Source organism: Halichoeres trimaculatus, unplaced genomic scaffold, assembly GCF_033239565.1.
Source record: "Halichoeres trimaculatus isolate MK-OKI-2021-1 unplaced genomic scaffold, fHalTri1.1 fHalTri1_scaffold_9, whole genome shotgun sequence".
NCBI lineage: Eukaryota > Metazoa > Chordata > Actinopteri > Labriformes > Labridae > Halichoeres > Halichoeres trimaculatus.
In genome coordinates this window covers 30,731,734-30,750,131 of record NW_027437188.1, presented here as the reverse complement: position 1 = coordinate 30,750,131, position 18,398 = coordinate 30,731,734, and the positions used below count along the sequence as shown (strand labels likewise).

The window sequence follows — 18,398 nt, the reverse complement described above, 5'->3', positions numbered from 1 at the left end:
GATTTCAGTCAAACCAAAGTTACCATAAACTTTCACACACAAGATCTTTGAAACCCAAATCCTTTACTGTGTTTGCAAACATAGACTCGTATGGTTATAGTAGGAAATTGTGAAATCATTCAGGCTGTATGTTTGTGTATAGAGTTCAGCTTTGGGGCAACTTTTACCACGCCTACACATGGTGGAAGTCTGATGAAAAAAGGGGTGGCAATGTATGCAACTTAGCAGTGCTGACGCTGTCTAGTCATGCAAAAAGAGACCAACGCTCATAAATGTTGTTTAGAGTACACAACGCTCATAATCTTGCTTAATCGAAACCAGATTGTTTACAAGCAGGCGTCGTACTCTTAGCTGTACATCACCTTTCCTTCAAGAAAGTCAAAAAAGAGCTGCAGAGAAAAAGAAAAGGACAAAGAAAGGCTTTTTCTTTTAGTAATTAAAGCTTTTTCCCCCCGAGAGAAAACTGTTCTCATTTTACTCAACCACAACCAATAAAAGCTCTAACCAACCACTTAGGGAGTCTAGCAGCGAGTTTTATGTCCTCACCAAAAGGTCACATCCCATTGGCTGCTTCATGATGTTTTCTATCACCCTCCAAAGGTTTAACGAAAATCTTAAAAACTCACTGGTTCAAAACAACATGACTTCATATCCTCTGCCTTATCTGATCAGCATGTGCAGAAAACAATGGTCTCCCACTGTGCTCGGCCCCTCATGTAATCTGACTCTGCGTATGAGGAGAAATGGAGAGCAGCATGTCGGCTGTGGGTGTGTTAGTCCTTAATTCAACATTTTATGCAGTGACAGCACAACAGCAGCAGTGTTAGGCAGTCCTGACATGTTTTCACCAAGCTGTAGCTGTGTATAATTAGCTTCTGAGGTTAGGGGTGGGGTTCATTGTGTTGCTTATGAGTTTCATTCTTTATCACCGTCAGGAGCTTGCCCTGAGGAATCAGCTGCCTACAAGTATGGATCAAGATGGCGGCACGAACCCTGTGTCCTCCCCTATGGCCCAAGATGCCCGGACCATGACTGCCAACAGCTCTGACCCATTCCTCAACAGGTTGGTTTCATACAGGGTGAAGCCAGGAGCAGAGAGGCTGAGGTGTGCTGATTGACGTCACGGCGCTTGGCTGAGTCTCCAGTTCTCCTTCAGCTTGTCAGACTTAATGTGTCCCGTTTGAGGGAAGCTGTGCGCACGCCTGTTTGAGTTTGAGCTTCAGTGAGAGCTCCCAGAGTTACACAAGTTGTAAAAACAGCAGAGCAGCCCTGAGCTTAACCCTTTTCACATGGCGATGACTCATTCAGCCAGGCAGCAGCAGGAGATTACTGCACAATGACGACCTCTGGTGGACAGATGTGGTATCAAAACAACCCCAAACTGAATGGTGGTGAAACTTGAGAAAATATGTATCAGACCACAATTTAATCAGAAACTCGGTTTGTAGAGACACAAAACCAGAAGGATTGATCTGAAACTGTCGGGTGTTTTGTGAAACTCTCTATCCTGGGAAACTAATCATAGCTGTTTGAGCTCCAGTTCTTCTGTAAGCAGATGAAGTGAGGAGAGAGCTGAATAGCAAGCAGGCCATGAGAACATGTGGTCCAGTCAGTAGACAGGCCAACCTAATCTCCCCTCCTCCCCCTGTTGCCTCCGCTCCCCTGCTCTTACAATGGCCTCATTCATCCTGCCTCTGCCATACTCTGCCTACATATTTTTCCTCTGCTAATTAGTATAGGCTTGTCAAATGTCTTCTCTCTGCCTCTTTGTCTCTCTGCTGCTCCATTCATGGTTGCCCTTTTTTCCTGTACTCTGTGATAGAAGTGAAGCTCGTTTTCCTCGCTGTCACAGTGGATTAGTCTCCACACGCTTTCAAACAGAGATATCTGTGGAGATGTGGATGTATGCAGAGGGTCCCTGTGGGAATTAAAGCCCCACTGTTACTTTCCAGCCTGTGTGTGCATTTAATAACTCTGTTTGCTTTGTTGGAACAGTTCATTAGATTCTCTCAGAGGAGCAATGTGAAGGTTGTTGTCGTCATAAACCAAAAGACTTGTTATTTCTCAGTGTAACGGAAGTCTTGTTCTGCAGAGTTTGACGCAAATATCATTTTCTGTTTGTGTATTCTCAGCGGGACCTACCACTCCAGGGATGAGAGCACGGACAGTGGCCTGAGTATGAGCAGCTACAGCGTCCCTCGCACTCCAGATGACTTCCTGAACAGCGTGGATGAGATGGACACAGGTGAGGAAAACAAGATAGAATAGAACTGAATAGAAAATACTTTTTTTTATCCCTGAGGGGAAATTCAGGAAACACAGCAGCAATCAAGAGAACATAAGTAAAAAAGTGTATAGAAAGTGCAAAAAGTTCCATAAGGAAATACTTGATGACAGCTTGGCCATCATACTCCAGTCAGCCAGCCTCCAATGTTCTTCCAATGTGGCGTTCATGTCCAGCGTTAGCTCCGGTAGCTATCCTCACCTCCTTCCCCTCACCTTGTGGGGAACATCAGGCCTTGCACCAGTTAGCATTGACATGCTACAGGCTGCTAACAGCTGATTTCACATGTAAACAATGCCGCCATTGTTACATGTAGGATCTCCAAACAAACATTGGAGCAAAACCGTACAAAGTAATGACCAACTCTGAATGCAAAGATGACGAAAAAGAAATGGAAAAATTACAAGAAACAGAAAGAAAGAGAGAGCTGCAGCAACAGGCGCCTAGCAAAAAAGTGAATGTAGGATACCTGAAGCAGGAATTCAATTTCTGGGCTGGTTGAATGTGAAAAAAACAAGAAAATATCCAGTTAAAAAGATTTCATTTCAGTTTTTTGGAGCCTCAGCTGCCAATTGCACCACAAACAGTATGCAGAAAAGATGCAAAGATTAGCCTTTTTTATAGCACAAGAGTCACATTTTAATATATTGTAGTGGAACCAGATACAAATCTGTAATGAACATCTGGGAATAATACTTATTTTTCCCACCTGTGGGTTCCTTTTATAACTTTCTGACTGGTCAGATCTTCAAATATATCCACAAATTTTCATCGTTCTCTTCCTTTTTATCAGGAGATCCTCTCCCACCCTCCATGGCGACACAGCCCAGTCGCTTCCCCGACTACCTGGACGCCATCCCGGGAACAGACGTGGACCTGGGCACCCTGGAGAGTGAGAGCATGGCAGTGGAGGGCGAAGAGCTGATGCCCAGCCTGCAGGAGGCCCTGAGCTCCGACATCCTCAACGACATGGAGTCTGTGCTGGCAGCTACCAAGATCGACAAGGAGAGCTTCCTCACATGGTTATAGAAGACCCGACGAGCAGGGCGCTCCTCACTCCTCCGCCTTACACTCTGAACTGCTGCCTGCTCTGATCTGTGAAGGATTCATAGATGCTTTTACAAGACATTTCAGCGAGCGTCTCTGGACTTTCTGTCTCTGTCCCGGCGTGTAAGGCCAACCTCTTCTGAGGCAGTATTTTCTCTTCTTCTTCTCACTGCTGTGTTATCTCTTTATTTTGTCTGTGTCTTCAAGGCTGGCCCATGAACAGACAATTACGCAAGGGTCCCTGAATCTTTCACGTGTCTGTCAGTGAATCTAGGGCATGTTTACCCTGATCTCTCCCTGATCTCCCCTCATGGCTGAGCTTGGCTGATGCATGTGCTCTTCTGCAAGGACTGTCGTCATCAGCTGTTGCCTGAAGTCTCTGGTGCCTCTTCCTCTTGAGTTATGGCTTGAAGCAGCAGTTCTTAACTGAATTGGGACTTTTACTACTAGCTTGAACTAGCTTTATATTTGGCCTTGTGAGTTTTTATTCTCTTTATTTTGTTTGTTCTTAACGAGCCTGAAAAACCAAAAATGATGTATTAGAAGCATAAAGAACAATACTGATTTGGAGTAAAGGTAATGTGAGGCCCAGTTTGGACATGTTGGCTCTGCTGAGGGTTTGGGGGGGTTGAGGGTTGGAGCCTGGGGACCGACTACATTGCTGCTTGGCTGTGCCAGCAAGTCTAAGTTAAACCTTTGATAGATCAAGTGCCTTCAGTTGTATTTTTTGAGACGCGAGCAAATCGAACAATGACGTAGTTTCTGTAACGCAGCGATAAGCATCAGGCTGTGTCATTTAATCAGCCACACTTTCCTCTTCCTAATGTTCAATAATCAAAGTGTATTTTTGTTTTATAAACACATTATAAGGGGATTTAGGGATTTCTGTTTGTTTTTTGTTTTTGTAACCCTAGCTTCTTTGTATCTCAGTCTTATCCAAACCTAATCCACGATTCACTCCTTGTTTTTTCTCTTAGTATTCTTTATTTTTAGGTTACTACTTATGTATGATAGCTTAGATCAAATGGCATTTTGCTTGTTTTTAACTCCTTTCATAGATGAATTTATACATTTTTAACATGGTCGACTGTTATCACAGCATGTTTTCACTTCATCCAGATGAAGTCCGCCAAGACACAGATTGATTCAGTTTTGGCTTTTGTAACCTGATTCTCTTATGTCTGACTTACTTTATTCATATAAGTGTTATTGTGTATTTGTTGATCACATGCAGCTCTTACTATCATCTGAAACATTAACCAAAAATGCAGATCTCTTGGCTAAACAGAAACTATAGCTCTGTGATCAGTGAAACCCTGTGACGGAATACAAAACACATAGTTAGGATGTTTGAGTCTCCCTGAGGAGGGAGATGAACCCGGTGCCATGCCGGGTGTCGAAATTAAGGGTCTTTAGACTTCAGCTAGGACAAGTTAAAGCAGGTTTGAGAGTCACGTTGAGAGGAGCGGGCAGTGCCAGGGTTTGATGGACAGCAGTGAGTCGCGTAGAAAGACGAAATGTGTCGATTTTTGTGAAACGATCATGAAACAATCAGTAATTTTCTCAGTCAGGAATTGTTATGGCGGATTCCAAAGATGTTTTTTTTGTAATATTTCTAATTTTGCTCCCATTTCCACAGAGTCCAGAAACAAACATGATTTGTAAATCAGCCTGTGTATGAACAAAACGTATAAGCTAATGAGAAAATGACGTAGGTTTTAAGCGTTAATGGACATGTCTGAATAGGTCTAGCTGAGAGATTCTTTTTTTTATAAGATGGTTGTTTTGAGTGACTAACCCTGAGATTTAAGGATGAGGTTTCAGAACAGAGAAACAAGTGATTCTCCGATAAACGCTCACATGTTTACATTCTCTCTGAGTAAGAAACTGCGACAGCCACAGTGACAATTCTCTCATTATCACATTGTTCTGATGTTTACAGCATGACTACATCTTTGCATTACTGCAGTAACCGTTGAGTGATCACACTTTCAGATTGTCACACTGATTCTGTTGCCGGCCAATAATTGATTGGCGACATGAACTTGATGGAACAATTTTTTTTAGATCAGAGAATATGAACAATTTTGTATCTGTGTGAGAAACCTCTTTTAGTGTTGATTTTATTGATCATTGAATCATGTGTTAATGATGGATTTAAGGTGGATAAACAGTGTTGGTGAGAACAATGCAACTAAAATGAGTGGTACACTAAAGTGCTTGTATCGCACAGCTACAGAGCTATCCTTATGATGCAATGATGCATTTTGTCACACAGACCTGATTTTATTCTTACTTAGTGTGTAATTGTCAGAGCATATTAGCTGTTGACTGTCATTGTAGCAGTAGAACTAATCACACAAGTTAAAAGATTTTGTATTTAGAGTTTTCTAAATGCACATGAAATGAATTTATATTCAGCAATGATCTGTTCATTTTTGATAGATATGTGCATGTGTTTTAGAGCAATAAATTCTGTTACATTATATCTTGCTTCATATCATACTTTGAAATTGGCCTGAAATAAAGTATATTCTTTGTGGTAAACATGCATCGTGTTTTAATGTGTTGGATTTTTGTTTCAAATGAATTCAAAGTGTAAAACATAAGATATTCTGATATTTATCTTACCTCTGAATTAAGATCATTTTTGATTATCTGAAAATTTTTAACAGTTTAAAACCAAGAGGAACACACAGGATTTTGTAATTAGAATTTTCTAAATGCGCATTATCTGTTCAAAAGGACAACAAAGTATTCAAGTAGATAAGATTAAGTTTTTGATACAAGTAGAAACACTGAAAACTTGATTTGATATATTCTAAAAGCTACAAAAAAAGGAAAAAATCTTGAACTTTTTGAGTCTCAGTATTGCCTTTTCTTGTAATGGCCTCACAGACTTTATTTTGAAAGTTTTCACAGGAAGAACTCATGTGCTGCAGTGCCTTGTTATGACCACTAGAGGGATTAGAATCCACAAATATTTTTTTAAGTTTTGAAGCCAAAACTTGAAACTTGAGAGCAAACAAATGAAAACGCTGCCCTATGTAATAATGTGACATATAATTAAAATAAGAAAAAATATTGGACCTTATTTTTTTTTTCTGGTGGCCCTTGTCTTCTTCTGTAGCAGCCTCATTTGATTTTTTTTTTCTTCTCCTTTTTTAAATAAAAAAAAGCCAAAAGCTTTGTTGAAAAAAAAACAAGAAAAAGAAAATAATGAAAAATAGAAATATTAAAACCCCTAATATTTTTTGAGGATATTAAACTAAGTCTATAGCCTTTTATCAATTTTTTTTAAACAAAACAAAACTCAGGCTATAGCCTAATAAAAAAAAAGAATATCAAAGTTTTTTTTCTTTAATGAAAGTATATTTGGCTTTAGCCTTAGATCTTTGAAGTAAACAAAACTAATACTCTTTTTTTATTATAAGTTTATTTTAAACCAGTTCTTTTTTTAAAATTTAGCCCTAATCTAAAAAAAAAAATCCGAGGCTTTAGCCTAAAAAAAATGGACTTAAGCCTCTCTGAGGGAGAAAAAAAAAAGGGTTAATTTATCTTTTCAATTAAAGCTTCAGCCCCTTCTTATTTTATGATAAGAAAAAAACCTAAAGGTTTGGAATTATCTTTTTCAAAAAATAAAAAAAACAATGGTTATTGCCTAGTTTTTCAAAAACATATGACAAAAGCTTTATTTTTAAAACTAAAACTTTGAATTTGATTTTATTTAAAACGTTAAAAAAGTAAAAAAAATAATAATAAAACAAATTGGAGTGTATTTCCAAAATTGAAACAATCCTTACATTGAGTGACTGATGGAAGAATGAACCTGGAGATAAACACAGAAAATCTGTGATGAACATTACTGTAATCAGGCCCAATGCGAGACAACCGTCTGTAGTGGAAGCATGGGAATTGAAACACAGGAACAACTGTACACCTCATGACAGAAGAGGTATTTTAAGACATTTTAAAGAGATAAAACACTTTTACATGCAAAGAAACATTAAGTACATTATGTCTGTTCTCCACTTTGATGCAGTAAATTATTTTGGGATGTCATCATATTAGGTTTTAATAATGTATCAATGCTAAATTAAAAAAAACAGAATCAATCTCTTTATCTATATCATGGAAATTCACCAAGGTTCACGGACGTCTACATAAGACTGTTCTGTTTTTACTAAAATAGTAAACCCTCAAGTGTATTAAAGAAAAACAACAAAACAAAACTTTTGATATATTTATTTTTTTCAAATCAATTTCATTAATTACATGTATTATAATGTCTCATTACTATCCCAATAATTATTAAATACCACATGAAAAAACTAAAGGTTACGTCATTTAAATCGCATCAAAAACTACCACAGATGAAAAAGCTTGAACAATGAGTCAGAAAACATCGTGGCAAGTTCTCCATGTGAAGGCTAGCAAAACTCCTGAAGGTAAATACAGACTCATGCTAAATAGTGGGTGCAGAAACTTAACTTAGGATGCCATGGTTGGCTTGAAAGAGCTCAGAAATGTTTTCTTTTCACAGTGTGAATTGGGTATTTCATCCTTTATGACAGCACTACACGTGAGAATGACAAACATGAACAGTGACGCAAAGAAAAAGCAGTTTCTTGGCCAAAATACCAGAAATAAAATATACCGAGTACTGGAGACAAAACACAAATTCTTTCACAGTAAATACAATACAAAACAATACAGTATACTAAGATAACAAATTATATGAGTTTATAAAATTCCTTTTTTTATACAATATTTAAAAAATGTTACCCCTACGTCTTCACATCCATAACCTCTGTTATTTAAGTTGACTTTTTCTTTTTTTTTCTTTTTTTAGCTATCCCTGGGCAAAATTCATGAATGACTTCCCAAAATCTCATCCAAATTTATATCTTTCATCCAATCGTCATTCCCAGAGCCTGACTTGAGCAGAGAGTCAATAAAGTCAGAGTCAGTGTTGATCCCTGGAACTGTGTTGTCCCCCTCCGGGAGGAAGTCAAAGGTCAGACGGTTGGCTCGGTTGTTCTGGAAGCTGCTGGAGCCGGGACTGGGCTCCACAAAGGTTCCTGCTGGTACCCTCTGCTCAGGAGAGGCCTGGTTTCCCACAGCTGATGGTGATCCCATGAGTGGCTGAGTGGATCTTGGGCCTGTGTCTCTTAGTGAAGGGTTAAGAGGGAGCATCCCCATGTCTGGAGCTACCTGGTTGGGAGGTCCGATGTGTCTCTGTTGGTACGGATGGTTCTGGATGTCGAGCTGTGCACCCTGAGACTGAAGTGGGTTAGGGAGCCGCCTAATGAGTCCAGTTGTCCCTTGCTTGGCTGAGCTCCAGCCCATGTTTACATTTTTCATCAAGCTTCCCAGACCCTGTCCTGGTGCCCCAGAAGGGTGCAGGTCGGTTGCCATTCTCGGGTGTTGAGCACCTGCTACACTATTCATCCCAAAAGAATTCCCACGCGCGTGTGGCCCCAGAAACCTAGTTTTATTCTGATTCAGTCCAATCTGAGTCTGAGTGTTATGCTGCTGGAACTGACCAATGCAAGAGCTTGTGTGGCAGTCAGAGCTAAGGCCAAATCTGCGATCTGATGGCGAAGGATTCATCTTAGAATTAGACCCACTCTGGAGGTGACATGACATGGACTGAAGCTCACTTTCAGGACCACTGCTGGAGCACGTGGAGGAGTTCTGACCTATGGAGGAGTGAAAAATACTTTTAATGATCATCATTTATCAACATTTGAGCATTTCTGACTCATGAGAGGTTTACATACCTGTGAACATGTTCCCCTGCTGAACTCCCACTATACCTCTTGACTGCTTGTAGTCTGGTGGAGGTCTTGTGAGGTGACGGCTGAACTGATCATGTGCACTATCTTTGTCCTAAAATGAAAAAAAGTTAATTCTATCACAATATTACTACATTTTAGCTGCTTATTATCTGACGAAAGAGAAATCTAGAAGTAGCTCACCGAGTTGTTGATGGTGAGCTGTTGCTGGTTGAGCTGCCTCTGCATTGCTGGAGTTTTTACTGGACCTTTCTGCTGGTTGTTGGGCGCCGGGGGCCGTGGTTGTGATTGAGAAGACATGACCCCTAAGCTTCCGTTGGTGGGCAGCCTTGGACCAGAAGGAACAGGCTGTAAAAAAGGAAAACATGATGGATTGAGATTCGTGTCAGGGGTGCTTCTCTGTTATTTCATCCTGTCACAAATACACAAACCCAAAGTGCTGCAATACAACACTTTGTCCACTAGAGGGCAAAACTCTACAAGGATTCAAAGCTGCATTTCAAAGCTGCTGTTCAACCTCCAGAATGTGGTCAAGGCTACTCCCTCTGCAGATGAAAACGGGAGACTCATAGGGAAGCTTTTTTTTTTTTTTTGGGAGGGGGAGTGCGAGTCCCTCTCAAGGCTCGCTTCTCTCTTGATAATTGTGTCTAAAGAGAGTGGAAAGAATCCCTGAGACAGCAGGAAATGTGTGCCAATGGGGAGTTAAGCGCCAGCACCATGACTACCTCCATTTAATAAGCTCTCCTTTACTGATCACTGTGTTGTGTTTGGCAAGTAGGCCTTCCATCCACTAGAAACCCATTTGGCTCGTGACACTATCACACTGATTAAAATGTAGTCGGCGGCACTGAAATGAAACAGATATTCAAACTAGCTTTTGTTTGAAGTCTTGTTCTGAATGTATGCTTTTGAAGATAAGCTTTAACCACCCTGGGTGTTGAGGAAGTTTCACGTCCTTGATGCATCTTTTTTTTATTTTTAGACCATCCCAGGGCTCTGAGGAAAACCTGTCTGTCTTGTGGACATAAGGACGCTCACTATGCGGCAGCTTAAACTAAGTGTGAGCATTTGTCATGAAAGAGGTTAATGTGCACCAAATCAAAGTCAACACACGCTGTGTATACAATGTCAGTCTTTCTGTTGACTCAAAATGTTTCCCAGGGTGAAATGGATTAGAAACCCAACAGTGCATTTAGCAGAAGCTATTACTTAGAGACTTAGAGGACGGATTCTGTGCAGAAGATGAATCTCAACAGGGTGGTGACTGTGGTCCCAGAGAGGAAGGAGAAAAGAGGGAAGTATGTGTGCGGATTTTAATGAATGGGGCTGAGATTTGGAGAACTAACGAGACAGGATCAGAGAATGAGGGACGCTGAAACTCATCAGGAGTCATTTCATGAGCTAATATTCGCCTTCTCTGCCTCACTTCAACCCACACAGCAAACCAAGCATGGCAATGAGGTTACACAGGGACTGAAACATCAAAACAGAGGTTTCTTCTGTTACTCTAGAAAGCAGAGTCCCTGGCTTTGATTTCCTGAATGCACTTATCGAGACGGTAAGAAAGCGCGATCACCCCAGCCCTCTTCCTGCAGAGACACACCGGAGAACACTTATTCTATCTTTGTTGGGAGAAAATCCGATGAGGAGTGTTTTAGAAAGCACAACTGAGTAATCCTCTCTGTCATCCTGATGTGTCATGAAGCTGTTTTCCATGTTTCTTCCCTCCTCTCATTCTTCACAAGCTTGTTGTTAATGAATACCACATGTGGCTAAGGCCTCAGAGAAGGAGCCGAGTGATTTAGTCTCCCATCCTGCGGCAGAGCAGGCAGCTGACAGTGATCCAGGCCCAGCCTTGCCGGCTCTCACACTGCACTTCCTCCAGTCTGGACTCATGACGCTGCCCCTGGGGAGCGCCTCGGCATCTGGACTTGGCTGCAGCTCTCTTTCCCAGGAAACAAGCACTCCCTTCACAGCGCTGCCGGAGTGACCTGGTAGGCACAACGACCCCCCTCCTCCTCCTCCTCCCCGGCCCCGCTCTCATCCGCACTGAGGGGCTTGGTGCCACAGGATCATCAACAACAAAATGCTGAGGCTTCATTATTAACTGCAAACAAACAGCCGTCTCAAGTCGTAGTGGTAAAACAGGTTTGCACATTTTCTGTAAAAGAGCCTCTGCAGAAAGCGAACCTCACTCTCTTGTGTAGCATTCAAAAGGAAATCTGTAAAAGCTGAAGCTGCTCGCTGGGATGATGAAACTGCTGCCAAATGTCTATTCCTACTTTCCTGCTTGATCTAACAGTGTTTTCTCATGCTGAGCAGACGTAGAAGTCACTATTGAAGAGAACGTCTGCCAAATGTTGCAAATGTTCAACTGGATGTACATTTTTGGATCTGATTAAAAACACAAACATGCACACAAAGAGATAGAAAGCTGCATACACAAATAGAGGAAACTTAACAGTGCACAATCAGTGGGTGCTTAAACTATTATAACTAACAACAAAAGGAAAATGTCATAATTTTCTGCAATTAAGAGGAAAATGAAGAGGGAACACAGACCTGTAATAACTTAGAATTTACAGTGATTGTCTGTTTTTGCTCGTTATTGATCATAAAAAATACACTCCTCTCCTTCTTCAGCTTAAAACACACCACAACCACTCTACTGATGTGACTAGCAACACTAAATTTTGACCTTGAACTAGCATTGCCCACCACCGCCACAGTAACTCAGGTTTCATAATGCATTAGTGTCCTGGGCTGCATGCTTCCTTCTTTAGGTAACTTTTATTTATTTTCCGTGACCTGGGAGCTGTTCGGTTACAGAAATACGGATTTTTAATTTTGGCACATTTGACTCAGCTCTGATAATGAAACAGTGCACAGCTTCAAACAAAGACGCTCACATCTTTGGTTTGTTTTTTAAAAGGTCTTCAGCTCTTCTCAGTGGGAGGAAGTCCTCTGCTCGTTGCTAGTGTTACACAGGGGATCAGGGCACTCTTTCAGGACCTTTATTTCTCTGGCATTACTAATTCAATTCGCTGTGGGAAGACACTCTGCTGGTTTTTTTCTCCCTCTCTGTGAGCTGTACCGTCCTCATTAGCTAGACTTTAACCCTCTCTGTGCCGGATTCACCAGACGGATGACATTATCAGCCTTACAAATGACGTCCAAATGCTACTCCTGGTTCTGATGAATATAGAATACTAATGCAAATCATTTTCCTCTTCTCAGTGATCCAAAGTGTGTTTGTAACACGCACAGAAAAACATTGTGTCCTTGGAAAAAGTCGTCTCTCCAAACCATTAGCCCTCATTAAGTTGAGAACAGGCACATCCTCAGAGTTTTAAAGAGCAGAGGTCGTGAGCTTCTTCTTCGATTATCTGCCAGCTCAGGATAAGTCTGCTTTCTTTATCAGCTTATCAAATACATTTCTGACCTCTTCACCACAGGATTTCCAGCTCGTCTCTATTTCCTAACTTCCTCCCTCATGCCTCTCTCCCCCTCTTTAAGCATTTGTCATCACGGTATCGAACGGGGATGAGAATTTCAAACTTATTTACCATTCCCAGGCACAAAAACAGAGAGATTAGACACAAGACAGCAGATGTGGTAGTTATAAGATACATGTATGGCCTGATCTACGTAAGCTAGTTTTACCAGGGAATCCAAAACTCTTGGAGGAGAAGTCTCTGAAATGTTCCTAATTTCTGAATCTCAAAGTGCTAAACTTTTCCAAGTTCCTTTTCTTTTGTAATTTAATGGTTTTCAGATGTGCCTCAGCTGTTCAGGAGCTTAGTTCTGCATCAAAAGCAGGCATCAGCAAAAACAATAAACAAAACTTGCAATACGTCCCAAAGCTACGCATCCTTTGAATATTTTTGGAACAACTGAAAAACAAGCAACACACAGACAGAAAACCAACAGTTTACTTACTACTTTTTACAAGCAAAGCACAAAATAGCCAGATCCTAGGGATCTGACAACCAAGTTTACAATTCCGGTTTGCTAGTCTATCAAATCCCTTGCGAAACTTTGTTGATGATGAAGGACAAATACTGAAGATTGGGGATAATTTTTGTCGTTCCTTGAAGGGGAGCTAGCCATTTACCTTCTTATCTTAAATACATAACTTTATGTCATTTATTTACAAACTCCCTATTTGTGTTTCTTTTTATTTTATATCTTATTTTGAGAAAACCAAACACTGCCCATATGTGCCATGGTTCATTACTAGCTCATAAACCTTTATTGTACTTTATAAAAAATAATGTAAATAATGCATTGCTGTCACTCCACTATCTTGCACCTTCCTTGTGTTTTGTTGTTGATGTTTACTATTGTTTCTACTCTCATTAGTTTCAGAAAATTTCTTAAATTCCCATGGAAAGCTTCCATGAAAATTCCCAAAATTTTGTGACCCTAGACATAACCAAGAAACACTAATGTTACAGACATGTCTTACAGCACCAGGCTGTGAGTAGTGCTAAAAAAGTCTGGTACTAAACTACATTTCAAAGTGAGTTTACAAAGTTTGCTTGTTGTCACATTTTTTTTAAAGTGCTACATAACTACTAATAAATACAATACCCCCTTGCTTTGCATTCTTGTCTTGAGCTAGGGAAAAATCGTGTCAAAAGGAAGATTTGTTCTTCATTAATTTGCTTCAAAACAAACACGCCTAGGCTGGAGTCATTTTCACAACAGTGGGTGCTAGTGCTCATGGGAAACAGAGTCTTCATCCTGGAAAACCTCAAGCTTTTCCTCACAGCACCTGTACTGTGTAATGCAGGGGTGTCGAACTTGTTTTGACAGAGGACCACATCAGCATAATGATTGCCCTCAAAGGGCCAGATGTAACTGTTAAGACTGTATAAAATGTAGCTAAATGTAGCTAAATGTAGCTAAATGTAACAAAGAATAAATGCAACTACTGCTTCAAAAATGCACCCAGCACGGGCAATTTCTTCAGCCACAATAAAGCTAGCTTTCACTGCAGCATTGTTTTTGGTTTTGGCTTTCTTGAGCACAACCTCTTGCGTTTGCAGTTTGCATTATAAATTCATCTTAAAGGTTCACTTTGGCATACTTAGCCCTGTTTTTGGTTTAAAAATGCCGACGTAGGTTGTGTTCTCTGACAACCGCCACGCCTCATAACACAAAAGACAAACCATTTTTTCCACCTTGAAGCACAAGCATATATTCACATTTCCCATCTTTCCCGAAACAGCGATTCCATCTGCATCAACTTTTCTCTTCCTGGACATTTTGGGATTATTGTTTTATCTCTCAATCCTACAAGTTGGGAAAATGGCACTGATGTGAAAACACTGTAATATAATGGTGGGATTCTGTCAATTCATGGGTAGCATAATCGGTAGGTATTATGGGAAATGTAGTTTAAGGCCAATGCACCCTTTTGACTTATGTATTTTAAGACAACCAGATGTTTTACTCAGGCTGGGATGCAATGCTATTCTCCCAATTTGATTCTATTACAATTTTTGGGGTGCCAATTTGATTTCAATTGCGATTTTTCGATATTTACAATTTTAGCAACTTTAAGTTTGCTTTTTTAACACCAGACCATGGGAAAAAAATTAAATAGTGATGATAATGTCTACAGACTACATCAGGAGCCATATTTTCCCATAAAATAAACATCATGGAGTCAGAGAGAAACATTTCACCCTCTGCTGGAGAAAAGTGGTACCTTTTTTTCAATCCAGTTCATAAACAAAGCCTGAAATGAAGAAGTTGAATTTGAAAAACAAAACAAAACTGAAGTGTCAAAAAAAAAACAGAAGTGTTTTTGTTTTGTTTTTTACAAAGAATTACGATTTTGATATTGTCTAACAAAAAATCCCTTTATATCCATTTTTGATTTTTTCTCCCACCCCTACCTTTTATGCTCTCACAGGCCACATTTGGCCCAAGGGCCTTGAGTTTGACACGTAGTGTATCGAATGACAAATATTAATAAAATTAACAATCTTCAAAACAAATTTAACAGATTGGACACTAGTCACATGAACTATTTGATTTACTATTATGAAACAAATATAAAAAAAATCGAGCCTAACTTGCCGATTTAGATCATAGAAATATAGAAAAATGCTCCAGACTTTGGATTGTGTGTGATGAATATGGCAATTATGGTTAGTGAGCACGATAAAACGTCTATCATGTTGAACAATGATCAGCTGTAGAGAGACTTAAAGGAGGTTTTAAGGAAAAACAACAAACAACACAACCCTTCAACATGCACAGCCATACTGGAGTGTAAATTACTCTCTAGTGGCCAAACTGGTTCTGTTCTACCCATGCGTGATGATGTGTTTGCCATCCTACCTTGTTTACTTCAATAACTCTCTCCCTCCTCCCACTCTCTCAGAGTCACTCAAGCACTTCCCTTGATCCGTAGACGCTATGAGAGCTCTCTTGTGTGGCTCGCATTATCATTCCACACAAAGACAGCTACAGAAACTGTTAGCGCAAAAATGAAAGAAGGGACGGTCTAAATCTCCCCAATCATAACAAATCAGTGATTCAACCTCCGGCACCGGGCTAAGCAGATTACTGTCATTTTCCACCACTTGTCCCTTGTAGCTAACAACCTCCAATTAGCAAATCCCGCTGTGCATATCTGTGCCCTGACAGGGAGCCACCATGACAAGCAGAGAAATTAGAAGTCCTGCATGTTAATCTACCATGCTCTGGCAATCTGTGTCATCGTCAAAACACTTTCAGGGGAAATACATATTCAAAGGAGTCACAACAGCAAAGGCACAGACGGCAGCGAGAACAATGACAATAAAGTCCTAAAACAAACAGCAGAGCACTGTCGCTGTTTCAGACAGCAGGTTGGCTGCTGCGAGCAAGCAGAGGAAACAGATTGATGAGGAGGACTAGAGAGCGCGGGAGTGACTGCTATGTTTAATGTAACCTGTACCTTCAGCAGAGGATGCTGTTATTTGTTTTGTGGAGTGAAATAAAATACACAAGACATTCAGAGTCATGGCACTTGTGGGAAGGCGTAGATTGAAAACATAAATCCTGACTTTGTTGCGCTAGCTTTGCTGTCACATATGACACGATGTCATCTATGAACCTCACAACGCTAATCACACAGTTCATTATCACCTGCTGCTGTATTTATATCAATTTAATCAAACTGGTGTAACTATTTCAATATTTATATAGTTTTTAAACTCCTCCACTGAAAGCCCTCAAGACAAACTTCCTATTTATGCACAATTTGTCACCCCTGTGGAGAAAGTAAGACCTCCTGTCTATCTGCTGATCTTGTCCTGTTCATATGTCATGTGTTTTCTAACAAAAAAAATCCACTTTGTTTTCTTTTAACAGTGAAATGTACTACCCACTGTGAGTATTTGCTGTGGAAAAACTAAAAAAAGGATGTTTGTTTTGCACGCTGTCAATCATCTCATCTGACACCGACCCCCCTTGCGCTGTTCCTAGCATTAAAAACTGCTCTGGATGGCCTTGTTTGCTTTAGTAGGTCACGAAAAATCATCACTTTTAATTTCAGTCTGTTTCATAACCAGCTAATAACTCCTCACTCAGGCTCTCACATTTGACAAAGTTTTCACATAAAAGCAAATCCTGTGAGTGAATTTCATACAGAGCTCTTACCTGTCGCTGCTGTGCCAGTTTGAAAGGGATCCCAGCGGGACTAGGCTTGGGCTGCAGACAAAGCCCTCCTGGTGTTGCGATCTGTTGGTTCTGGAAGTGGAGAGCTGAGTGTTGGGGATTATGACCGGTCGATGGCGACTGTTGGGTCTGCTGCTGCTGGGCCGGGGTCTTGTTGACCGGGCCTGTCATGACAGGGATCGGCTGGTTGGTAGAATGTGGCGCTTTAGGACTGAAGTGCAACGTGGGTTTGGTGCTGAGGACCTTCATGTCCAGATGATGGGAGCCATTGTGGCCGTTAGACTTAAAGAGGCAGTTCATGCCTTTACTCTGGGCGCCCATCCTCTGCTGGCTGAGTGGGGCCAGACTGGAGATCTTATCCTGGGGGAAGGTGCTGGTGGAGGAGTGTGTGGTCATAGCAGGAGCCCAGCTGGTCAATCCTGCAGGTGGGGTCTGGTGATGGTGATGGAGCAGAGAGCTCGGCTGCTGCTGGTTCGCTGCCATCTGCTTCAGTTGCTCTGCGTGGGATATTTCCGGCCAGCAGGGCAGAACTCTCGGGTGTCCCGCCTGGGCGTTAGCTTTCTGTGACGTGGTAGTGGATGAAGTGCTGGTCAGAGTGAACGAAGGTCCTGCTGAGGCTGGTCGAAGCTGCGGGGAGCCTCCATGAACTTGTCCAAAATCTGGGGAGTGCTCCATCTTTATCGACCTTTCAATTGGAGAACACAGACTGGCAGCCGCTCCTGCTGAGCTTGGGCGCCCCAAGTCCAAACCAAATGTGTCGTCCTGCTTCAGGATCTTCTCAAACTCCAGATCATTTAGCGTGGGCACTGTCTTTGTCAGTTCATCGAACAGGTCCTGAAGCTCAGGGTCAATCTGACCACCACCTTCTTCTTTAAAGTCAAAGATCATTTCTGCGTTTGACTGCCCACAAGACGGGACTTCAATGGGCTCTTTTTTCATCTCTTTCAGCGTCATGTTGAAGATGTCGGACCCCACTCCGTGTGGAATCATGTAATTCTTCCTCTGCATACCCATGGTTGATGAGCCTTGAAGAGAGTGGGACTGGGACATGTTATGGTGGCAGGGCGCATGTCCCAGACCAGCAGGATCCACACGGACTCGCTTGAAGTCTGATCCAGAGAAACCACAGGAGACGCCATTCTGCTTTGGTGCGTGTCCGGGTGTGTGTCCCTCAATCTTCCTGCGCAGAGATCCTTGAAGCTGCAAAACAAAAAGAAACAAAACTTAATGTTGATTATTTCTCATTCACTGCTTTTCAGAAGAGAATGGATTAAAATAAGGTACAAAGAATAAAGGATTTTCATATCAGGACATAAAATATTTCCCTTGGTTTTAGTAAAAGTGATAGATCTGAGTGCATTAAACTCTGAATTCAGCTCATACAACCATGTAAATTGATCCAATTTCACAATTTGCTCTGAGGCATGTAGATGCTGTACACATAACCAGCTTTTAACATTTCAGAGGAACTACTTCAATTAAAAGAGGGAGTTTAATTCAGTGGGATTTCTTTTATTTTCTGACACTAGAGCTGCTTCATTTGACAGAAATTGTTTAGCACCATTTCTTCAGATCATGCATTCAGATTAACC

General features: G+C 41.1%; 2 protein-coding genes across 2 annotated transcripts in view; one reads left to right on the top strand and one right to left on the bottom strand.

Annotated features, from left to right (window-relative positions):
* The window catches only part of yap1 (Yes1 associated transcriptional regulator), a 28,338-nt gene extending 22,492 nt beyond the window's left edge, over positions 1-5,846 (top strand). Inside the window, exons 6-8 of the mRNA XM_074680273.1 lie at positions 936-1,063; positions 2,133-2,245; positions 3,078-5,846. Of these exons, the coding sequence (XP_074536374.1) occupies positions 936-1,063; positions 2,133-2,245; positions 3,078-3,313 (477 nt within the window). The 3' untranslated portion in view covers positions 3,314-5,846. The remainder of the gene's footprint in view (positions 1-935; positions 1,064-2,132; positions 2,246-3,077) is intronic.
* Positions 5,847-7,560: 1,714 nt separating this feature from the next.
* maml2 (mastermind like transcriptional coactivator 2) overlaps positions 7,561-18,398 on the bottom strand; it is a 48,160-nt gene continuing 37,322 nt past the window's right edge. Inside the window, exons 2-5 of the mRNA XM_074679981.1 lie at positions 16,789-18,006; positions 9,313-9,477; positions 9,115-9,223; positions 7,561-9,033 (exon numbers count right to left, since the gene is read on the bottom strand). Coding sequence (XP_074536082.1) covers positions 8,201-9,033; positions 9,115-9,223; positions 9,313-9,477; positions 16,789-18,006 — 2,325 coding nt within the window. The 3' untranslated portion in view covers positions 7,561-8,200. The remainder of the gene's footprint in view (positions 9,034-9,114; positions 9,224-9,312; positions 9,478-16,788; positions 18,007-18,398) is intronic.